Raw genomic sequence first — 17,403 nt, 5'->3', positions numbered from 1 at the left:
AAGGGGAACACACTGGAGCAAGGGGCAGCTGAAGCGTCTGGGGAGAAGTTTGAGGTGTGTTTGAGACAACATTTTTAATTTGTACTGTCAATACATTTGTCTTTTTTTCCCCCTCCATAGTCTTTTCCCAGTGAAATGAAAATGACTGAAATTTGCACTAACCCCAAAACGCAGAATAGTTGTAAAGATAAAGCCCTATTTAGAAACCATGTGAATACAGCCGCAATAAAGCTATGATTGAAACCAGGGAAAGACCCTGCTCATCCAGCTAATTACTGTCTGGTGTCACTAATATGGAGATTTAATTTCATATCGAAGGCTTTAGCCAACATACGAGAGAAAATTCTCCTGTCATTAATACATTCCGATGAAACTGGTTTCATTAAAGGTAACTAATAAACCTAACAAGTAGGAATCATAAAAAATGTCACCAGATGCAGAATAAGCTTTTGACAAAGTTAAGTGGTCTTTACTTTTTGATGTACTTTATAAATTTGGCTTTGGTGTTCAATGCATCGCAACATTATAAACTCACCCAAAGCAACTGTCACTACAAATAGGGTAACATCATAAAGTAACACTTTACAAATAGCTCTTGCCTCTGCTATTGCACTATTTAGTGAACCACTGGCAAAAAAAAATACAGCAGAACACTAAGTTATCTGCATGCCTATGTCATAAGACAAAATCAGTATAAGATATCCTTAGATTATAAGATATCCGAAGATATCCTTCTTTATTTAGGAGAACCCAAGGCATCGCTTCAGTTTTCAACCACGACATTTTCACAATTTTCAGAATATGGCATTGGTTGGTCAAAATAAATAAAACTCCCAATAACTACTAACTCACAGAAATCTTTGAGACCAAAACCCATACTTTCCTATTTCAACCGGGGAAGATCAAATATCAGGGCATTAATATCGCAGCAAAGCTTAGAGTTGAATAATTTAAACATCTACTGCGGGGGGTTTGATTTAAAATGGAACACCCTTTCTTATCTCACTATTGGGCCGTATAGCTACAGTAAAAATGAATGCACAAATTTTTAATAATCCCATTCAAACCTATAAAATGCACCACTCAATATCAAACTTAGGTACTAAATGCTCCAGACATTTCCATGTTCTGGCACTTCTGGTCACGAGTTACATAGAAACATTCTTGTTTTGAACTGTAGTATTCAGACTTCTCCCAATCTTTAGGTGATTTTGCAACTTGTCCAAATAAACATGCTCAAACTGTATTTGTAATGCTAGCTCTCACTAAAAAGCAATACTGTTACAGTCACTGTGATTTGATGGTTATTCACAAATCTGCACAGTTGAGCACGAAAAATCACGCGCGTAAGATATGTTCAGAGTAGAAATACATAAATATTGAAAGACATCGCTTATTTTGTGTAGTCTTGACCAATGCAATTGCGCAGTTGTCGCACAGTCTTAGAGCACATGAAAACCGAACCAGCGCAGTGAGCCACAGCCTGACGTCTTTTTTTTTTTTTTTTTTTTTAAGCACGGAAGCACACAGTCTGCTGCTCAGCCTATTTCTACTTCCTAGTTTACCTGACACCACCCCCCTCCGGCTCTTAAAGCAGTACCCTCATAATTACAAATACCATCCACCACCAGCGCTTTAGTTAGCAACAAAGTCTGCGCAACGTAGAGCAAAAGCTAGACATGCTGCTTATGTTTACTCTTGATAATAAGCAAGACAATACAGTGCACAAAGAGCTATTTCTGTATTTTAAATATAGGAGGCAACATAACAACCCTTAAAACTGTTTGGGAGCATCAGTCAGCTTTCAACATGCATTGCGAAAAATATTCTGCAAGAAATAATTCAGTTTTACACAGATGGGGACATCATTGTGGGCTTAAAAAAAAAATGAAACAAAGTTGCAAGCGACCTGTCAAAATTTATAGTTCATAGTTGGCTTGGTTTAGTTTGTTGACATATTCATTGTAAGTTTGCAAAAACACAAAAGTGTTTTTAAAAATATTCTGATGGGAATGTAAATGCTGTAATCTGAATCTTTGAATGAGCCATATAACTTCAATGGATGACACTGATCTGACCAGAGTGCATACGCCTTATGTTGCTCACAGTGGTCAAAGTGGGCACTCACGGGCTTCGTGTGTTTGTTCAGACATGTAAAAAATTAGAGGGAACGTTGGTCTTGACATTAATTTACGTGTGTTTTTCCATAAATGTTGTTAACAAAAGAATCCTGATCCTAAACAATCAGTATTGACCCGGAAACAGGAAATACAAGTAAACTGTACTGAACATGTTCGGAAGTGATGCCAAAAGCTAATGTTAGACTGGTCTGTCCATATCTAAATGCGAACGGTCATTTTCCCCCGTGGTAAGTCTTATCTTGCAATTGAAAACTTTTCCCCTCGACATACTTTAGGACGATATAGATCTACTGCTATCTTTCATCAATGGATTGACAATAAATAGTCGTGAATTACGTTAGATTCTAACAATACATCATGATGAGATAAGATGATTATATGAATACTTATTTTTGAAATTGAATGTCTATTGACCTCTTTAAAAATGTCTGTCTCAGTACAATGTCAATAAATTATGATTATGGTATTGGGTAACAACTACATACCCGGTATAACAACTCAAGTTATTTTAAGGTCTTGAGATTCCATCCCTAATCACACCTGCAACTTTATATCTGCGGGCATGACTGGTGCACCACACCTGTAACTTTATACCTGCGGCCATGACTGACCACACCTGTACATTTTTCAAATCTGAGTGACTGCTGTTAAATTGTAAATTGTTGTCTACCAAATGCCAAACGTAATATGCAAATCCAGAACTTCAAGAAAAGTCTGCCACATTTCATTAAAATTATGAAGCTTGAGTCCGTTTGCCTGGGAAAAGAAATATAATACATGTAGGGGTGCGCTTCACCCCCTTTTCTTGTGGTCTGCCAACCGTTCATAATGGAGTCGCTTCACACGATCTGCACATTTTTAGGACTTGCACTGTAAATACTCATATCTCATTCTGGGTCCCCAGTGATGTGGTCCAGTGCCATGCCCCTTCCTTTTGGGACTTGTTAGGGCGCTTTGGTCAGGCTCAAGACTTCCTGGGTCCCGGGTGGTCGGTGGTGTCCCCCTAGTTGGACGGGCTCGTTGACTCAGACCCCTACTTTGTGTCCAGAGGAAGTTCACCCTTCCTGATGTGCTGGCTCAGCAACTTCGTACACCAGTTAACTAACATGGATGTGGTCATTGACCAATCAGTTGATGGGCACCCATTAGGGTTCAATTATCTGTGCTGGAATCACAAACAAGGCAGGTTATACTAACATATCGAAATGTAGATCCATAACTCTGCAAGGTCACACAGCTGAACAGGTTAAAAAAAAAAAAAAAAAAAATCTACTTTATCTTATAAATCTTGGTCCTTCTGCATGCACACACCCCACCATGACTGTAATGTTTACAGGTTTGAAAAAGTGGAAATTAAATGGAATCAATCATGTCAATCTTGTCTTCTTAGACAACATTTTCAAGTGATAACCACTCGTGTTTCACCATTCCTGCTTCCTTGAGTAACAAGTACATTTAGTGCCGATTTTTTTCCGTCATTCTAAATTCATATTTAGATTTTTTCATGAAGCCAATGTTTGACTTGGCTTCTGTAATGTACATTTTCTTGTCTCCTCAGGTGAACAGGGAGATTGTTTCAGGGCTGAAATATGTGCAGCAGACGTACAGGAAAGGAATGAAAAGTGAGTGAACACTTGAAAAGCATCCCTCATTTTCCCTTGTCATACACTTTATGTGTCTCCAGTTGACAAATCCGACTACATGGTGGGCAGCTATGGCCCCCGCCCCGCTGCTTATGACTTTCTGACCACCGTGGAGGAGGCTCCTAAAGGCATAATGGCCCGCGGTAACTACATCATCAAATCCAAGTTTACTGATGACGACAAGCACGACCACCTGAGTTGGGAGTGGAACCTCAACATCAAGAAAGACTGGAAAGACTGAGGCCTTTCAGTGTGTGGCAAGACCAAGATGTCTCCCATTTGTGTCTGTTGCGAGACTCCCACTGCACCAACACTCAATACTGCAGTCTCCTTCTGCCGTTTGGGCTTTTTTTTTTTTTTTTTTTAAACTACGGTCAAACATTTAATTTCATCTTGCCTTTATGTCTGCATCTGCTAAAAAGTGACTGTCGTCTCACTCTCTCTTAGCATCAGTAGCAGCACTTTCCCCGTCCATTCAAGCAAACATCCCATCACATGACCTCATTAAGCTTTGATTGATGAAACCTCAAACCCTTCCGCTTTACCCCTCTGTTCATTTTGCTGGTCAAAATTAAGATCTGCTTTTTCAGAATGCTGTCTTCCTCTCTGAATGAAGTACATGGTTAAAGCAAGTGTACAATCAACTTAGTTTGCCTTTCTATCTAGTTGTATCACTGTTGTAACGGTGACTGTATCGACATTACTGATAATCTGTCTCCTCACCACATCCATCATTCCATTGTCTACCTGCTTCTGTCTTTTGATATACTCTAATGACCAATATCTGCCTTCAGTCAGAGCTGCTCTACATGTAGACATGCACTCCCTCTTCAAATGAGAAGTGTAGCCCAAGAATATTGGTTTTCAAAAACTGCCTTATGATCAGTTAAACCTTAACCAAAAATAAGTTTTCCCTGCGTGGAGTTTGCTGCTGCTGGGAAGCCTGAAAAGTCAAGGGCTCACTTTATCAATGAACCAACACCTGTAGCTCTGTTCAAGATGAGATTGTTTGACAGCTAATGTCAGCTGGGCACCTGGCCAATACTCCCCAAATCAACCCATGTCATAACTGCAGGATGATGAATGTTTAGAATTGGAGACAATAAAATAGCCTGAGGCCTTATCACTAATGAGCATGTAAAGAAAATCGTTACAAATGTTTCTCTTGTTTGCTTTGGTGGTGTTCGTTTGCCTTAATGTTCACGTGTTCCCCGCAACAACTCCTGAGCCGGTTCCAATTGCTTCTGGCTTGCAGTCAGGCAGCATCTGCTGCTGATGGGAGGCATCGATGGCAGCAGTATCAGCTGCTAGCCTTTTTTTTTTATTTTATTTTTTTTTTCAAACGCAGTGACCAGGGTCATAACACTTATCTCTATAATACATATGAAGACTGTTTTGGAACAAATAACTGATACAAATATTAAATGAACTTGTACTGTACCAGAGCATTTGGATGTAGAGGTTCTTTGTTGTTTTACCATAAACTATGTATTCCTGCGCCATACATTCCTTCACATTGTATAGTTTCTATTAAATCACTGGTATGCTGGTGGGGTTGTACATGATATCATTTGTGATTATTCTTGGTGAATAAAGGTTTTGCTCAACTTGGGACTTGAAATTGTGGTTTTACTGAAAAAAACACCATGTTTTAGAATTTCCCAAAAGATTTTTTGTGTGTTGTCTATAAACTAGTTTGCCCCAACAAATGTCAGAATCATCATGGAGTTATGTTATGATTAACAATCTGTCCTAAAATATATAGAAAAGTGGGGTATTACAATAGTTTGCATGAAAATTTCTTCCAGTGGAAGGCTTTGCATCTGGCCTTGTCTACTGAACAGTCGAAATCATTGCAAGGTGACTGCTGTGACTTATCTTACAACTGTGGTTTTCAAACTAGGGCATTGTCATTAGTGGGGGTGCCTGGATTGTGTGCCCCACTGGAGAAAATTTCAAGTGGTGGGGTTGGCACAGAAAAAGTTTATCTGCAAAAAGAGGGGGTGGCCCAAAAAAGTTTCAAACCACTGCCTTACATTTTTTCAGAAGCCTCCGACTTAAAATGAAATGACTATCCAATGCCAATGTTCTTGCCTGTACACTATTTATACACAAAAACACACAGATAAACATATTACACATTTGGTCCACGTTTGCACCAGTCAACTAAAAGGACAAGTCCAGAATTGTTCTGAGGAACAACACAAGGCATTCAACATTCATTCAAATTTGGGCAGGATTTGGCACACTCCCATTTGTTCTTCAAGTAAGCAAGAGCACTACTTTCTTTCTAAAAGGTCAAAAAATATGTATCATGGCTTTTAGGCTCTCAACACATTAATACAAAAAATGGACCCAAGTACTTAAAACATTCCAGTTAAAAATGACCATAAAACAATACAAAAGACAATGTGAACAGGAGTCTGTCAAGTTTTTTTTTGTTTGTTTTTTTTTTTTTTTTTAAGGATTCATCTGGAGAGTTTGCTGATGACACGAATGAGGGCAGCATTCTCATCCTTGAGCCTCTGGTTGTCTGCTTTCAGGTCTCCCAGAACCTTCAGAAAAGAAAAAAAAAAATTCTGGTGTTAAAATCATTGCTGGAAGAATCATTTTAAACAGTACCTCACTGGAGAGCAGGGGCACACACCATTACATACTATGTTCCCCAACAATAAGCAAAGAATACCTGCCAAAACAAAACAGCTGCCTTGAAGTTTTTTTTTTCGTAAAAGATATTAATTGCAAATCCAACTTTACGATAGCATAGCTTATAGACTTAGCATGTTCGGGACTTGTGAATTTTGGATAAAGTAAAAAAGAACTTGGTCCCATACAGATGGCCCTTTGTAGAGTGGAACCTCTGAATTGAAATGCCCCAAAAGTCATACTATTTGGGGCATGACTAACTAAAGCAGTGGTCGCCAACCTGCGTCCCGTTTTCATGTCGTGAAGGGACTCTTATGGGTATTGTGACGACAAGCACGACAATATGGGTGTGTGCGTGTTGATATGTGGGTGAGCTGAGACTGCACAGAGAAGAGAGAGAAAGAGAAAAAAAAAAAGGAGCACATGCAGGTGTGAGTAAGAAAAAAAAAATGTGGTGATGGCGACCAGGGAAGAGTCAGGTTAAAAGGAGCCAATAAAGCCATTTAAGCAGCAAACTCGTGCTTTGTGCGATTATTGATTGAATGGAAATGCGTGTAGTTTCCCAATCGTATCGTGATCTTTGGAGAAGATAATTGGTTAAGTTTGCTCTCAAAATGGAAGGCAAAAGGTGACAGTGACAGTCCAGTGTCCAAGGGAATCAAAAAGCATCGTGGGTAAAGACTGACGTCCCTCCTAGCCAATATGACGCCAGGGAGATGCTACGGTGAGAGCCAATGGGAGAGCAGCTCTATCGCGCCACACAAAACAAGATACAGGATGTTTCCGTTTGGTGGAATTTGGGGAATCCAGTGCTTATTTTTTCCTTTTGGTATCCTGAATTTTCTTCATAGCGAGACATAATATTTTTTCGAGGATGTATTTCAAACCTGAATTTTTCATTTAGACTAGAGACAATCGCAAGTAGAGGTACCACTGTACAACAAAAACAATGGAATTTACCTTGTTGTCCCCATACTTTTGGAGGGGGGTGTATAAAATTAATTTAGGACACGCTAATCTGAGGTGAATTGAGTTGATGGATCATGAGTCTTTCAATAAGACATTTGAAAGGCTGGAGAAGACCAGCAAGCAAAGTGCTCCCAGTGTAGCACAGGGAAAAATCAATGCAAGGAGAAGTTTTTCACTTGTGTAAACATTTTGGAGCTTCTAAATGTAAGGACTGATTTGTAGACCGTCACGAGGAGTTAGGAGTTATGGTACATCAACTACTGCATGGCATAACTTTTTTTTTGTTGGGTCATTTCAGCACAACGTGACAATTGATGTTTATCTCTGTAGTCCAATTTTCCCAAGTCCCCTCCACAATGCTACAAAGGATAACCACATACAGCAGGGTTCATGCTCAGTCTGACCCAAAAAAATTAAGGGCTTTTTAGGGGCATTCTTAGGGGCCGACACGAAAAATTTAGGGCCATCGTGGGAAATCAAGAGTAAGGAAAAAAAGACTCACCCAATGGTGCCATCAACCATTCTTGGTTCATCAAATGTTCCAGTACCTCAGTACCTGTGACAGTGATCACCTGTCGCCCCTTGTGGTAGTTCTCATTTATATGACCATTGTAAACGTCTTCACATAACAGTATACAGAAAAACAGATTCTAACTACAATTGCAACTATATACACAAATGTCTTCTACTGACGTCTGTTTCAGCACCCCTACTCTAGCTCCTTGAGCCTACTCAGTGCCTCCTCTTTGTTGCTGCAGAGGTGCCAAAGTGGCTCTCTTGTCCTTTGCTCTGCCTCTCTCGGTGATAAACCTCAGATTCCTCTTTTCTTCTGCCTTCTCAATAAGCGTTGATATGTCAGTCTCTATTCTGGCTTTTTTGGCTTTGAGGCAGTAGAGATGAAAAGTGGGCAGCGATGCCAAATGCAGCCAGGTACGAAGTCTTCCTTTCCCCACAGTGGTAGTTTTTAGCAATGTCACTGTCTGGGAACATGACTCCAAACACTTTCGAATTATTTTCACAAGATTTGTAACTGTAATGGCTGCAGATCACTTTTAAAGTCCACATGATCTCTGCCTTTAACGAGTCCGTCTTTGTGTATTGAACTACGTTCATAAAACCTGACTTCTGGCTGGTTGAAGTCGATGGCTGGACAACTGTAGGTGCGCATGCACTGCTAGTACCACTGCCTGAAGTTGATGCTTCACTATCTTGATATTTTAGAAACAGATTCATACCAACGAAAGATGAGAGTCTTCGCCAAATCAGCGTGTCTCCTGTTTTTCCGGTGCGACTCCAACGCTTTGACGCCCATCTTTTCAAGCTGGTAACTCTGCTTGCACAGATGGCAGTAAAACATGCGCCGATCTTTTGGATCTGGACGAACCCAGTTCCCAAACTCCTTACTTTCAACCCAAGCTTCTTGAAAAATGCACTTCCCCGTGATACAAGTTGGATCGATGAAAGAACTACGCTACGTCGTAATGAAGACGAAGTGAAATGCCTACTCACGGAAACAAACAATGAAATATCGACAAGATGGCGACTAGTTGTCAACACGGGTGACTTCTGTTGACAATTTCCGGCTGATTTGGACGCCAGACGGATCGCTCTTTTTTACACAAAAGATTAATTTATTTTTTAGGGAGAATTTTGGCGGTAGAGGTCCTCCCTTTGATATTTTTTTAATTGAAGGCCTTTTTAGGGGCTTGACCAGTTTTCACAGATTTTAAGGACTTTTAGGAGCCCCTAAATGCACCATCGAAAATTTAGGGACTTTTAGGGCCGCGTGCGAACCCTGTACAGTGATGAAAATAAGTATTTTAACACCCTGCTATATTATAAGTTCTCCCACAGAAATCATGGCGGGGGCTGAAATTTTCATCATAGGTGCATGCCCACTGTGAGAGATAATCTAAAAAGAAAACTACAGCAATCACAAAGTATGATTTTTTTAATGATATATTTGTGTGATACAGCTGCAAATAAGTATTTGAACACCCGAGAAAACTAATGTTAATTTGGTACAGTAGCCTTTGTTTGCAAATACAGAGGTCAAACATTTCCTGTACTTGCTCACCAGGTTTGCACACACTGCCCACTCCTCCACACAGACCTCTAGATTAGACAGGTTTCTGGGCTGTCACTGAGAAACACGAAGTTTCAGCTCACTCCTCCAAACACGGTTAGTGGAATTATGATCAAAAAGTTCCATTCTGGTCTCATCTGACCAGAAAACTTCCTCCCATGACTCCTCTGTATCATCCAAATGGTCATTGGCAAACTTAAGACGGCCTTGACATGTGGTAGTTTAAGCAGGGGAACCTTCCGTGCCATGCATGATTTCAAACCATGGCGTCTCAGTGTATTACCAACAGTCACCTTGGAAACGGTGGTCGCAGCTCTTTTCAGGTCATTGACCAAGTCCTGTTGTGTAGTCCTGGGCTGATTCCTCACCTATCTAAGGATCACTGAGACCCCACGAGGTGATACCTTGAATGGGGCTCCACTCCAATTGACCCCTCTGTACAGGGCACTTAACCACGCCTCCTGAAGTTACGTCACACCATGTGCGCTAACGTGAGAAACAATTACCAAAAATGGCGGCACAGCAAGAAAAGAATAGAGCGAAACTCTGAGGCTTGATTTACGAGTTGTTTCTCTCATTTTCTTTGTGTAACGTCACGCGCTCCCCTCATTATTCTTGAATTAGTGCCGAACCTACGTAAGTCCCGACTGAGTACGACAATCACTACTTTAGTGTCCTCAAACATCCTTCCTTCAGTCTTGGTGTCTCTGTGCACGTCGAAGGCTTTTAGGACTGCTAGTCCGGTTTAGCTTAGCTCATTAGCCGCGAACAAAGGGACACGTTTGTGCAGTCAGGTCCTTGCAAAGTATCGCTCAACACAGATCAAGTGTGTCAATCATTCACACGTAGCTATGTTATGCAAGCGAAGAACTGCTAATTCATTTATAGGAGACATGTATTGAAAATCAAATATAGGGCTTACCTTTGTGCAAACATATCTGTTCCGGTTGACGGATCATGCGGTCTTCCACAAAGTTTGATCCATCGAAGACATTTTTCGTACTCGGTTTTCTGTTCCGGTTGATTTTAGATGGATTCAGTTGATGATCCGGTCTTCCAAAAAGTTTGATCCATCGAAGACATTTTTCGTACTGGGTCTTCGGTTTTGGAAAGGGTACGAATTAAACTCTACCAACTAGCCTTTCAGGATACCTGTCGTCACTATTATAAAGTCAGTGACTACACCTCTTAACCATATCTATTGTTAAAGAACCCAAATACGCGATAAAACGCTAACAAAAGCTATACTGGACCATGCAACGTTGTCTGAGGGAAGTGCGGCTCCAAAAGGGGCGTGGTTTCTGCAGATCTCTGGCCTCTGATTGGTCAGCGACACGGATAACGCAATTTTTACGGAGGGGTCAATTGAGATTAACCATCATGTTTAGCTTCTTTCATTTTCTAATGATTGCTCCAAAAGTTGACCTTTTCTCACCAAGCTGCTTGGCAATTTCTCCGTAGCCCTTTCCAGCCGTTTGGAGTTGTACAATTTTTTCCCTGGTGTCTTTGGACAACTCTTTGGTCTTGGCCATGTTACAAGTTTGAGTCTTACTGATTGTATAGGGTGGACAGGTGTCTTTATGCAGCTAATGACCTCGCATAGGTCCATCTGATTCAGGATAATACATGGAGTGGAGGTGGACTTTTAAAGGTGTACTAACAGATCTTTGAGGGTCAAAATTCTAGTTGATAGACAGGTGTTCAAATACTTATTTGCAGCTGTATCAAACAAAGCGTTAAAAAAAAAAAAAATCACACAGTGTGATTTCTGGATTTTTCTTTTTAGATTATCTGTCTCACAGTGGACATGCACCTACGATGAAAATTTCAGACCCGCCATGATTTCTAAGTGGGAGAACTTGCAATATAGCAGGGTGTTCAAATCCCTTTTTTCTTCACTGTAAATGAATTCTGAAGGAGCAACTGCTTTGGCTAGCGACCAATCCAGGGTGTACCCCGCCTCTCACCCAATCTCAATAGGAAAAAAGGTACCAGCTCACCAAAGACAGACCCTTAGGTCAAGTATATGTATGATGGAAGGATGAATTTCAAAGAGGATTTAATTTAATCTATCCATCCATTTTCCATACCGCTTTGTCTCACTAGGGTTGTGGGCGTGCTGAACCCTATCCCAGGTAACTCTGGGCAAGAGGCGGAGTACACCATGATCTGGTCCCCAGGCAACCCACCCTCAACCATTCGCACTGTGATTTAAAATTAAGGACAATTAAAAGCTTGAAATTAACCTACCATGCATGTTTTTGGAATGTGCAAGGAAACCGGAGTGCCCGTAGAAATGACAAACTGTACTGCTTAATGGAAACATGGCTTATCTTAGTTTTTTTTTTTTTCGACCAACTTTGCTTGTTCATGTCAATTTCACGTTTGACTGTAGAGTGGTTCTCATTATCAAGTCAGTCAGAACCTTCAACTCATCTTCCAGTTCCACTGCTCTCCTCTGGAGGACCAACTTCTCCTAAAACAACACAAAGACAAAAGTGATGGAGGCACAAGACAAAGAATCAATTTCAGACTCACATTTTTCTTCCATCAATTTAGTAACACTGCAAATATGCTTGATCTCTACTTACAAATCTCTCTAGCTCCAACAGGGCAGGTCTCTCTGTGCTGCTATCTTGAGTCTGTCAGAGGGATTAATTGTTACAAGTCGTGTAAAAGAAATCACCGCAAGTAAAAGTCAGGGATTTTTTTTCACCCCAAACATAAGAGTTGGAAATTTCCAGGTATTTTGAACTGATTGGATTAAACCAATAAATAGAAGGTGAAGGTTGGCTACAAAATAGAACAGAAATAAAGTTGGGGCAAATATATTTTAGTTAAATGCTGATGAAAACAATTAACACATCATTCATATTATAATTACCCTAACTTAAAGGTCAAGTGTCATCCCTATAAACATTCTAAAATAGATATTGAAATGAAAAATACATATAACATTCACTTCAATGTCCATACAAAAAAATAAATATGAGCGGAGAGCGCATCATCCATGCACAAACTTGCGGAAGTGTCATTCGACATCCAAGTCGTCGCCATTTTGGCTGTATCGACTGTCCGTCACACGCCGTTGAAAACACACTGTGGACCCTATTATGGGAGACGAACACGCCCCTTCTGACACGGAAGCTCTTTTCTTAGAAGAGAACATCACACAACCGAGTGAAGATACTGGGGCAATATTACCCTATTGTTTTGAGCCATATTTAGATGATGTGCGGATTACTTCTAACAACAGACTCCCAGACAATATATATGAGCCAGCCGTGCTTGTCCCCAAGGCACAATGCAGCACCCTTCGCTGGGGAGACCGACACGGAAGCCGTCCAACGCACACAGACACATTTAGCACCCCCGCCATACGTACGTTACAGTATGAGAGATGGATTACGTGGTCCCCCGCAAACTATTTTTTTTTAGTAGCTGTATACACACCTAACTGTCATTTGGAACCCACGAAGCTCTCATCCTTTGCACCGGTGTAATCCATGTTTCACGACGAACCGGATCTTTTGGAAAAGTATGAAGAGCGAATCCATCCTCCCGAGTGTTCGAACAATACCCAGCAATGCAACGAACCGGCATTTTGGCTAACACGAAGGAGCAACGAGCTATCTTCCCACAGATAAAATTAATAAACAAACGGGTCCGCTTGAGCGCGCTACTGCCTCTAACGTCACTTCCTGCTTCTTGTCGAAAACAAATCCCTCAGAGGATTTTCATGGCAGGAGTTACAAAAAGCCATATACAGTGCCCTCCATAATTATTGGCACCTCCGGTTAAGATGTGTTAAAAGCCTTAAAATAAATTCAGTGTTTATTGCAGAAGAATACTGTCACACTGAAAATTTTAGGAAAATGTAACCAACTCAGATGAATTGTAAGAAAATAAAAAAAACCCTGACTAAAAAATAATAATAATAATAATGATAATGAAAATATTTTTTCATTACATCACCTGTTCCACAATTATTAACAATTCCCAGGAAATAAATATAATTGAAGGATTTCTGTCATTTCTACGGTAGTTTACAATGTTTACCAGAGTATGTAGAAACATTTAATTAGTAATTCATCACTTCCTGTTTCCCTGGGGTATAAATATGACATGACACAGAGGCCATTTCTCTTATCCACTCTTAAACATAGGAATGACAAAGGAACACAGCATATAAGTGAGGCAGATGTGCGTCGACCTTCACAGGTCATGCAGAGGCTACAAGAAGATTGCCACTCAAATGCAGCTGCCCATATCCAATGTGAGAGGAATAATTAAGAAGTTCAAAACAACTGGAACAATGGCCAACAAGCCTGGACGAGGACCCAAGTTTATTTTGCCACCACCCACAGTGAGGAGGATGGTAAGAGAAATCAAAAGATTTCCAAAGCTCACTGTTAGAATTACAACAAATGGTAGCATCCTGGGGTCACAAAGTCTCCAAATCAACCATCAGGCGCTGTCTACACGCCAACAAGCTGTTTGGGAGGCATGCACGGAGAAAACTTTTCCTCACTCAAATCATAAACGCAAACATCTGGAGTTCGCCAAGCGGTATTGGGGCTTCAACTGGGACCGTGGGCTTTGGTCAGATGAGACCAAGATTGAACTTTTTGGCAACAAACACTAAGTGGGTCTGGCGTGTCACGAAAGATGTGCATGCTGAAAAGCACCTCATACCCACTGTGAAGTATGGGCGTGGGTCAGTGATGCTGTGGGGGTGTTTTGCTTCCAAAGGCCCTGGGAACCTTGTTAGGGTGCATGGAATCATGAATGTTTTGAAATACCAGGACATTTTAAATAAAAATCTGTTGCCCTCTGCCCGAAATCTGAAGAATGGGTCGTCACTTGGTCTTTCAGCAAGACACTGACCCTAATCATATGGCCAAATTTACACAGAAATGGTTAACCAGTCACAAAATGAAGCTCCTCCCCTGGCCATCTCAGTCCCAGACCTCAACCCCATTGAATATCTGTGGGGTGAGCTGAAGAGGAGAGGACCCAGGTCTCTGGATGATTTAGAGAGATTCTGCAAAGAGGAATAGCTGAAGATCCCTCTTTCTGTCTTTTCCCATCTTGTGAAACATTATAGAAGATTAGGTGCTGTTTTGTTGGCAAAAGGGGGTTGTACAAAGTATTAACACCAGGGGTGCTAATAATTGTGACACACATTATTTGATGTCAAATAATTATTTCTTTATGTGGGATTTTTCCTTCACTGAATAAATCCACTTGTATTGAAGATTTTTCCTTTTTTTTCATTAAGGTCCCATATTATAAGAAAAAATATATATTAGAAGCTAAAAACACACATCTTAACCAGGGGTGCCACACATCTTAACCAGGGGTGCCAATAATTACGGCGGGCACTGTGTGTATGTATATATATATATATATATATATATATATATATATATATATATATATATATCTATATATATATATATATATGTGTGTGTGTGTGTATATTTATATATATAAATATATATACATATATATATATATATATATATATGTGTGTGTATATATATAAATATATATATATATATATATATATATAAATTACTAGTGAGCAGTGTGGTGCCGACAATCCATTCAGCGATTTTGATGTTCCGTTGCAGTGTGAGTTTGTCCTTTTTTGTGGCTGCCCCAAACCAGACTGTGATGGAGGTACATAGTACAGGGAGTCCTCAGGTTAAGACAGTCTCGACTTTTTTGTCTGGCTAATGCTTGTCCGTGTTTGTGCGCCGGGAGTATCTTCGCATTTTTTGCCCTCTTTTTTAGACATTATCGCCCCAAAGAAGAAAGCTGTCTTTTAGCAATGTTTCTGCAACTGAAACAAAATCTATTACCATGGAAATGAAGCTCAAGATAAAAAAAAAAAAAAAGATTAGAGAAAGGAGAGACACCAACACCACCAAGGCTTCAGTTGGTTGACCGTGGTGACAATTATTAAAGACAAAGCCCGTAATTTTGCGCATGTGAAGGGTTCTGTTACCATGTCAGATACAATGATCACAAAACAATGTTCTTTGATACTTTATGGAGAGGATTAAGGACCAGGTTCCTTTGCAATAGCTAAGCACAGCCTCCACCCTTCTTCTTCTCCATCCACCTCTCAGCAGTAATGCTAAGTACAGCATCTTGTTTATTTCAATGTATTTGTTTTTTATAGAAAGTATTTTGATGTAAATTCTGACTTTAATGGTGGAATCTGACATAAGTCAAAATTCAAGTTAAATCACTACTGTAGGAAAAGATCTCAGTTGTAGACCTGCACTGATTGAATGACTGCTGTGTAGAACTGTTGTTGTTGTAGCCATTGATCAGTCAACTTCTACTTCTAGAAATGCAGCCACTTCCTTTGGGCATTCCCACACGTCCATGACGGACAACATAGTGGGAGCCGCTGCGCAGTTGAAGATGTCCTGTGTATCGTGAGGCCCCTGTCCGCATTTCAGGCAGAGGTCTAGAACTGTCTGAGCAGCTCTTGTGACAGGCCGTGCTTCCTCAGAAGCCGCAAGAAGTACATCTTTTGCTGGGCTTTTTTGAGGACGGAGTTGATGTTCGTCCCCCACTTCAGGTTCTCTGAGACTGTAATTCTCAAGAACTTGAAGGTCCTGACGGTTGACACAGGACAGTTGGACAATGTCAGGAGCAGCTTAACACCATTGTCCTCATATCCTCCCTCACAACATCCATCAAGCTTTTCTTTGGTCTTCCTCTCGCTCAGCACCCTTCTGCCAATATATTCACTCCCTTGGCTCTGAACATGTCCAAACCATCGAAGTCTGCTCTCTCTAACCTTGTCTCAAAAGCATCCAACTTTGGCTGTCTTTGCCCTCTAATGAGCTAATATCTAATCCTATCTAGCCTGTTCACACCAAGCGAGAATCTCAGCATCTTAATTTCTGCCACCTCCAGTTCTGCTTCCTGTTTTTTCTTCAGAGCCACCATCTCTAATCTGTAACATCAAGCTCGGCCTCACGACTGTTTAAAAACTTTGACCTTCATCCTAGCGGATACTCTTCTGTCACATAGAAGACCAGATATCTTCTGCTAACTGTCCCATCCCCATCACCCACTACTCCCAGTTAATTTCCATAAATTCAAATGCAAGTTTCCAACTTGGAACACTTTCGAATTTTGACATGTCAACAGTCCATGGAAATGTGATAGTACCATTCAAGAAAATTTGGGTGACATTTTCAACCCTACTGCTGGTGCTGCCCAGGTTCAAAGTCTAGTTAGCTAAACTTCTTCCAGATGAAATGTGTAACTGGTCTGACCTGTCTGAGTCTCTCCAAGTCCACTTTATTTTGGCTCAGCAGAAGTTCCATCTCCTGCAGCTTGTCCTTCAGCGCAAGGTTCTGCTGCAGTACCTGGAAGTAGAGCTGGAGGGGAAACACAGAAATACACAACAGTACAGGCTCAGAATACAGAGGAGGGTAAGAAGGTACATGTACAGTGGGTGTTAACTTCTAAATTATGTCACTTCTATGTAAAATTCCTGAAGTAACACCCTAGTGTTTCTTTTTTTAGGAATGTCCAAGAATTTGTGAGAGGAGCTAAGATACCTACCATCCTGTAGTCAGCGTTCCCTAACTCCATAGCACTGCACAGAAACACACAACACAGATTACACCACACATTACAACTGTCTTGCTTGTCTTTGGAATGAATAGGTTAAACATAAAAAGGACTCTCAGAGTAGGTAAGCATGGCACAGGTGGAAGTACTCATACAAAATGAGAGCTGGACTGGATAGAGGCACTGATACTTGGAACATTTAATAAGTCTTCATACGGATTTTGAATCATGGCTCAACTTGATCTACAGAACTGACTTAATGGACTATAACCAACAGCTCACATCAGCTACGCAATAGTCTGCTCAGAGGTGT

General features: G+C 40.6%; 2 protein-coding genes across 4 annotated transcripts in view; one reads left to right on the top strand and one right to left on the bottom strand.

The window, feature by feature from the left end:
• Window positions 1-5,398, top strand: part of LOC133506069 (rho GDP-dissociation inhibitor 1-like) — a 33,877-nt gene extending 28,479 nt beyond the window's left edge. For all 3 annotated transcript variants that reach the window (XM_061829807.1, XM_061829806.1, XM_061829805.1), the window contains 2 exons: window positions 3,700-3,763; window positions 3,826-5,398. In XM_061829807.1, the coding sequence (XP_061685791.1) occupies window positions 3,700-3,763; window positions 3,826-4,025 (264 nt within the window). In that variant the 3' untranslated portion in view covers window positions 4,026-5,398. The remainder of the gene's footprint in view (window positions 1-3,699; window positions 3,764-3,825) is intronic.
• Window positions 5,399-5,871: 473 nt separating this feature from the next.
• The window catches only part of ppp1r12c (protein phosphatase 1, regulatory subunit 12C), a 52,008-nt gene continuing 40,476 nt past the window's right edge, over window positions 5,872-17,403 (bottom strand). Inside the window, exons 16-20 of the mRNA XM_061829799.1 lie at window positions 17,082-17,115; window positions 16,790-16,894; window positions 12,077-12,127; window positions 11,911-11,961; window positions 5,872-6,339 (exon numbers count right to left, since the gene is read on the bottom strand). Coding sequence (XP_061685783.1) covers window positions 6,253-6,339; window positions 11,911-11,961; window positions 12,077-12,127; window positions 16,790-16,894; window positions 17,082-17,115 — 328 coding nt within the window. The 3' untranslated portion in view covers window positions 5,872-6,252. The remainder of the gene's footprint in view (window positions 6,340-11,910; window positions 11,962-12,076; window positions 12,128-16,789; window positions 16,895-17,081; window positions 17,116-17,403) is intronic.

Source organism: Syngnathoides biaculeatus, chromosome 9 (assembly GCF_019802595.1).
Source record: "Syngnathoides biaculeatus isolate LvHL_M chromosome 9, ASM1980259v1, whole genome shotgun sequence".
In the NCBI taxonomy this organism is placed as follows: Eukaryota; Metazoa; Chordata; class Actinopteri; order Syngnathiformes; family Syngnathidae; genus Syngnathoides; species Syngnathoides biaculeatus.
The sequence above is the reverse complement of the archived record's forward strand: the minus strand, read 5'-3'. Positions and strand labels throughout refer to the sequence as shown.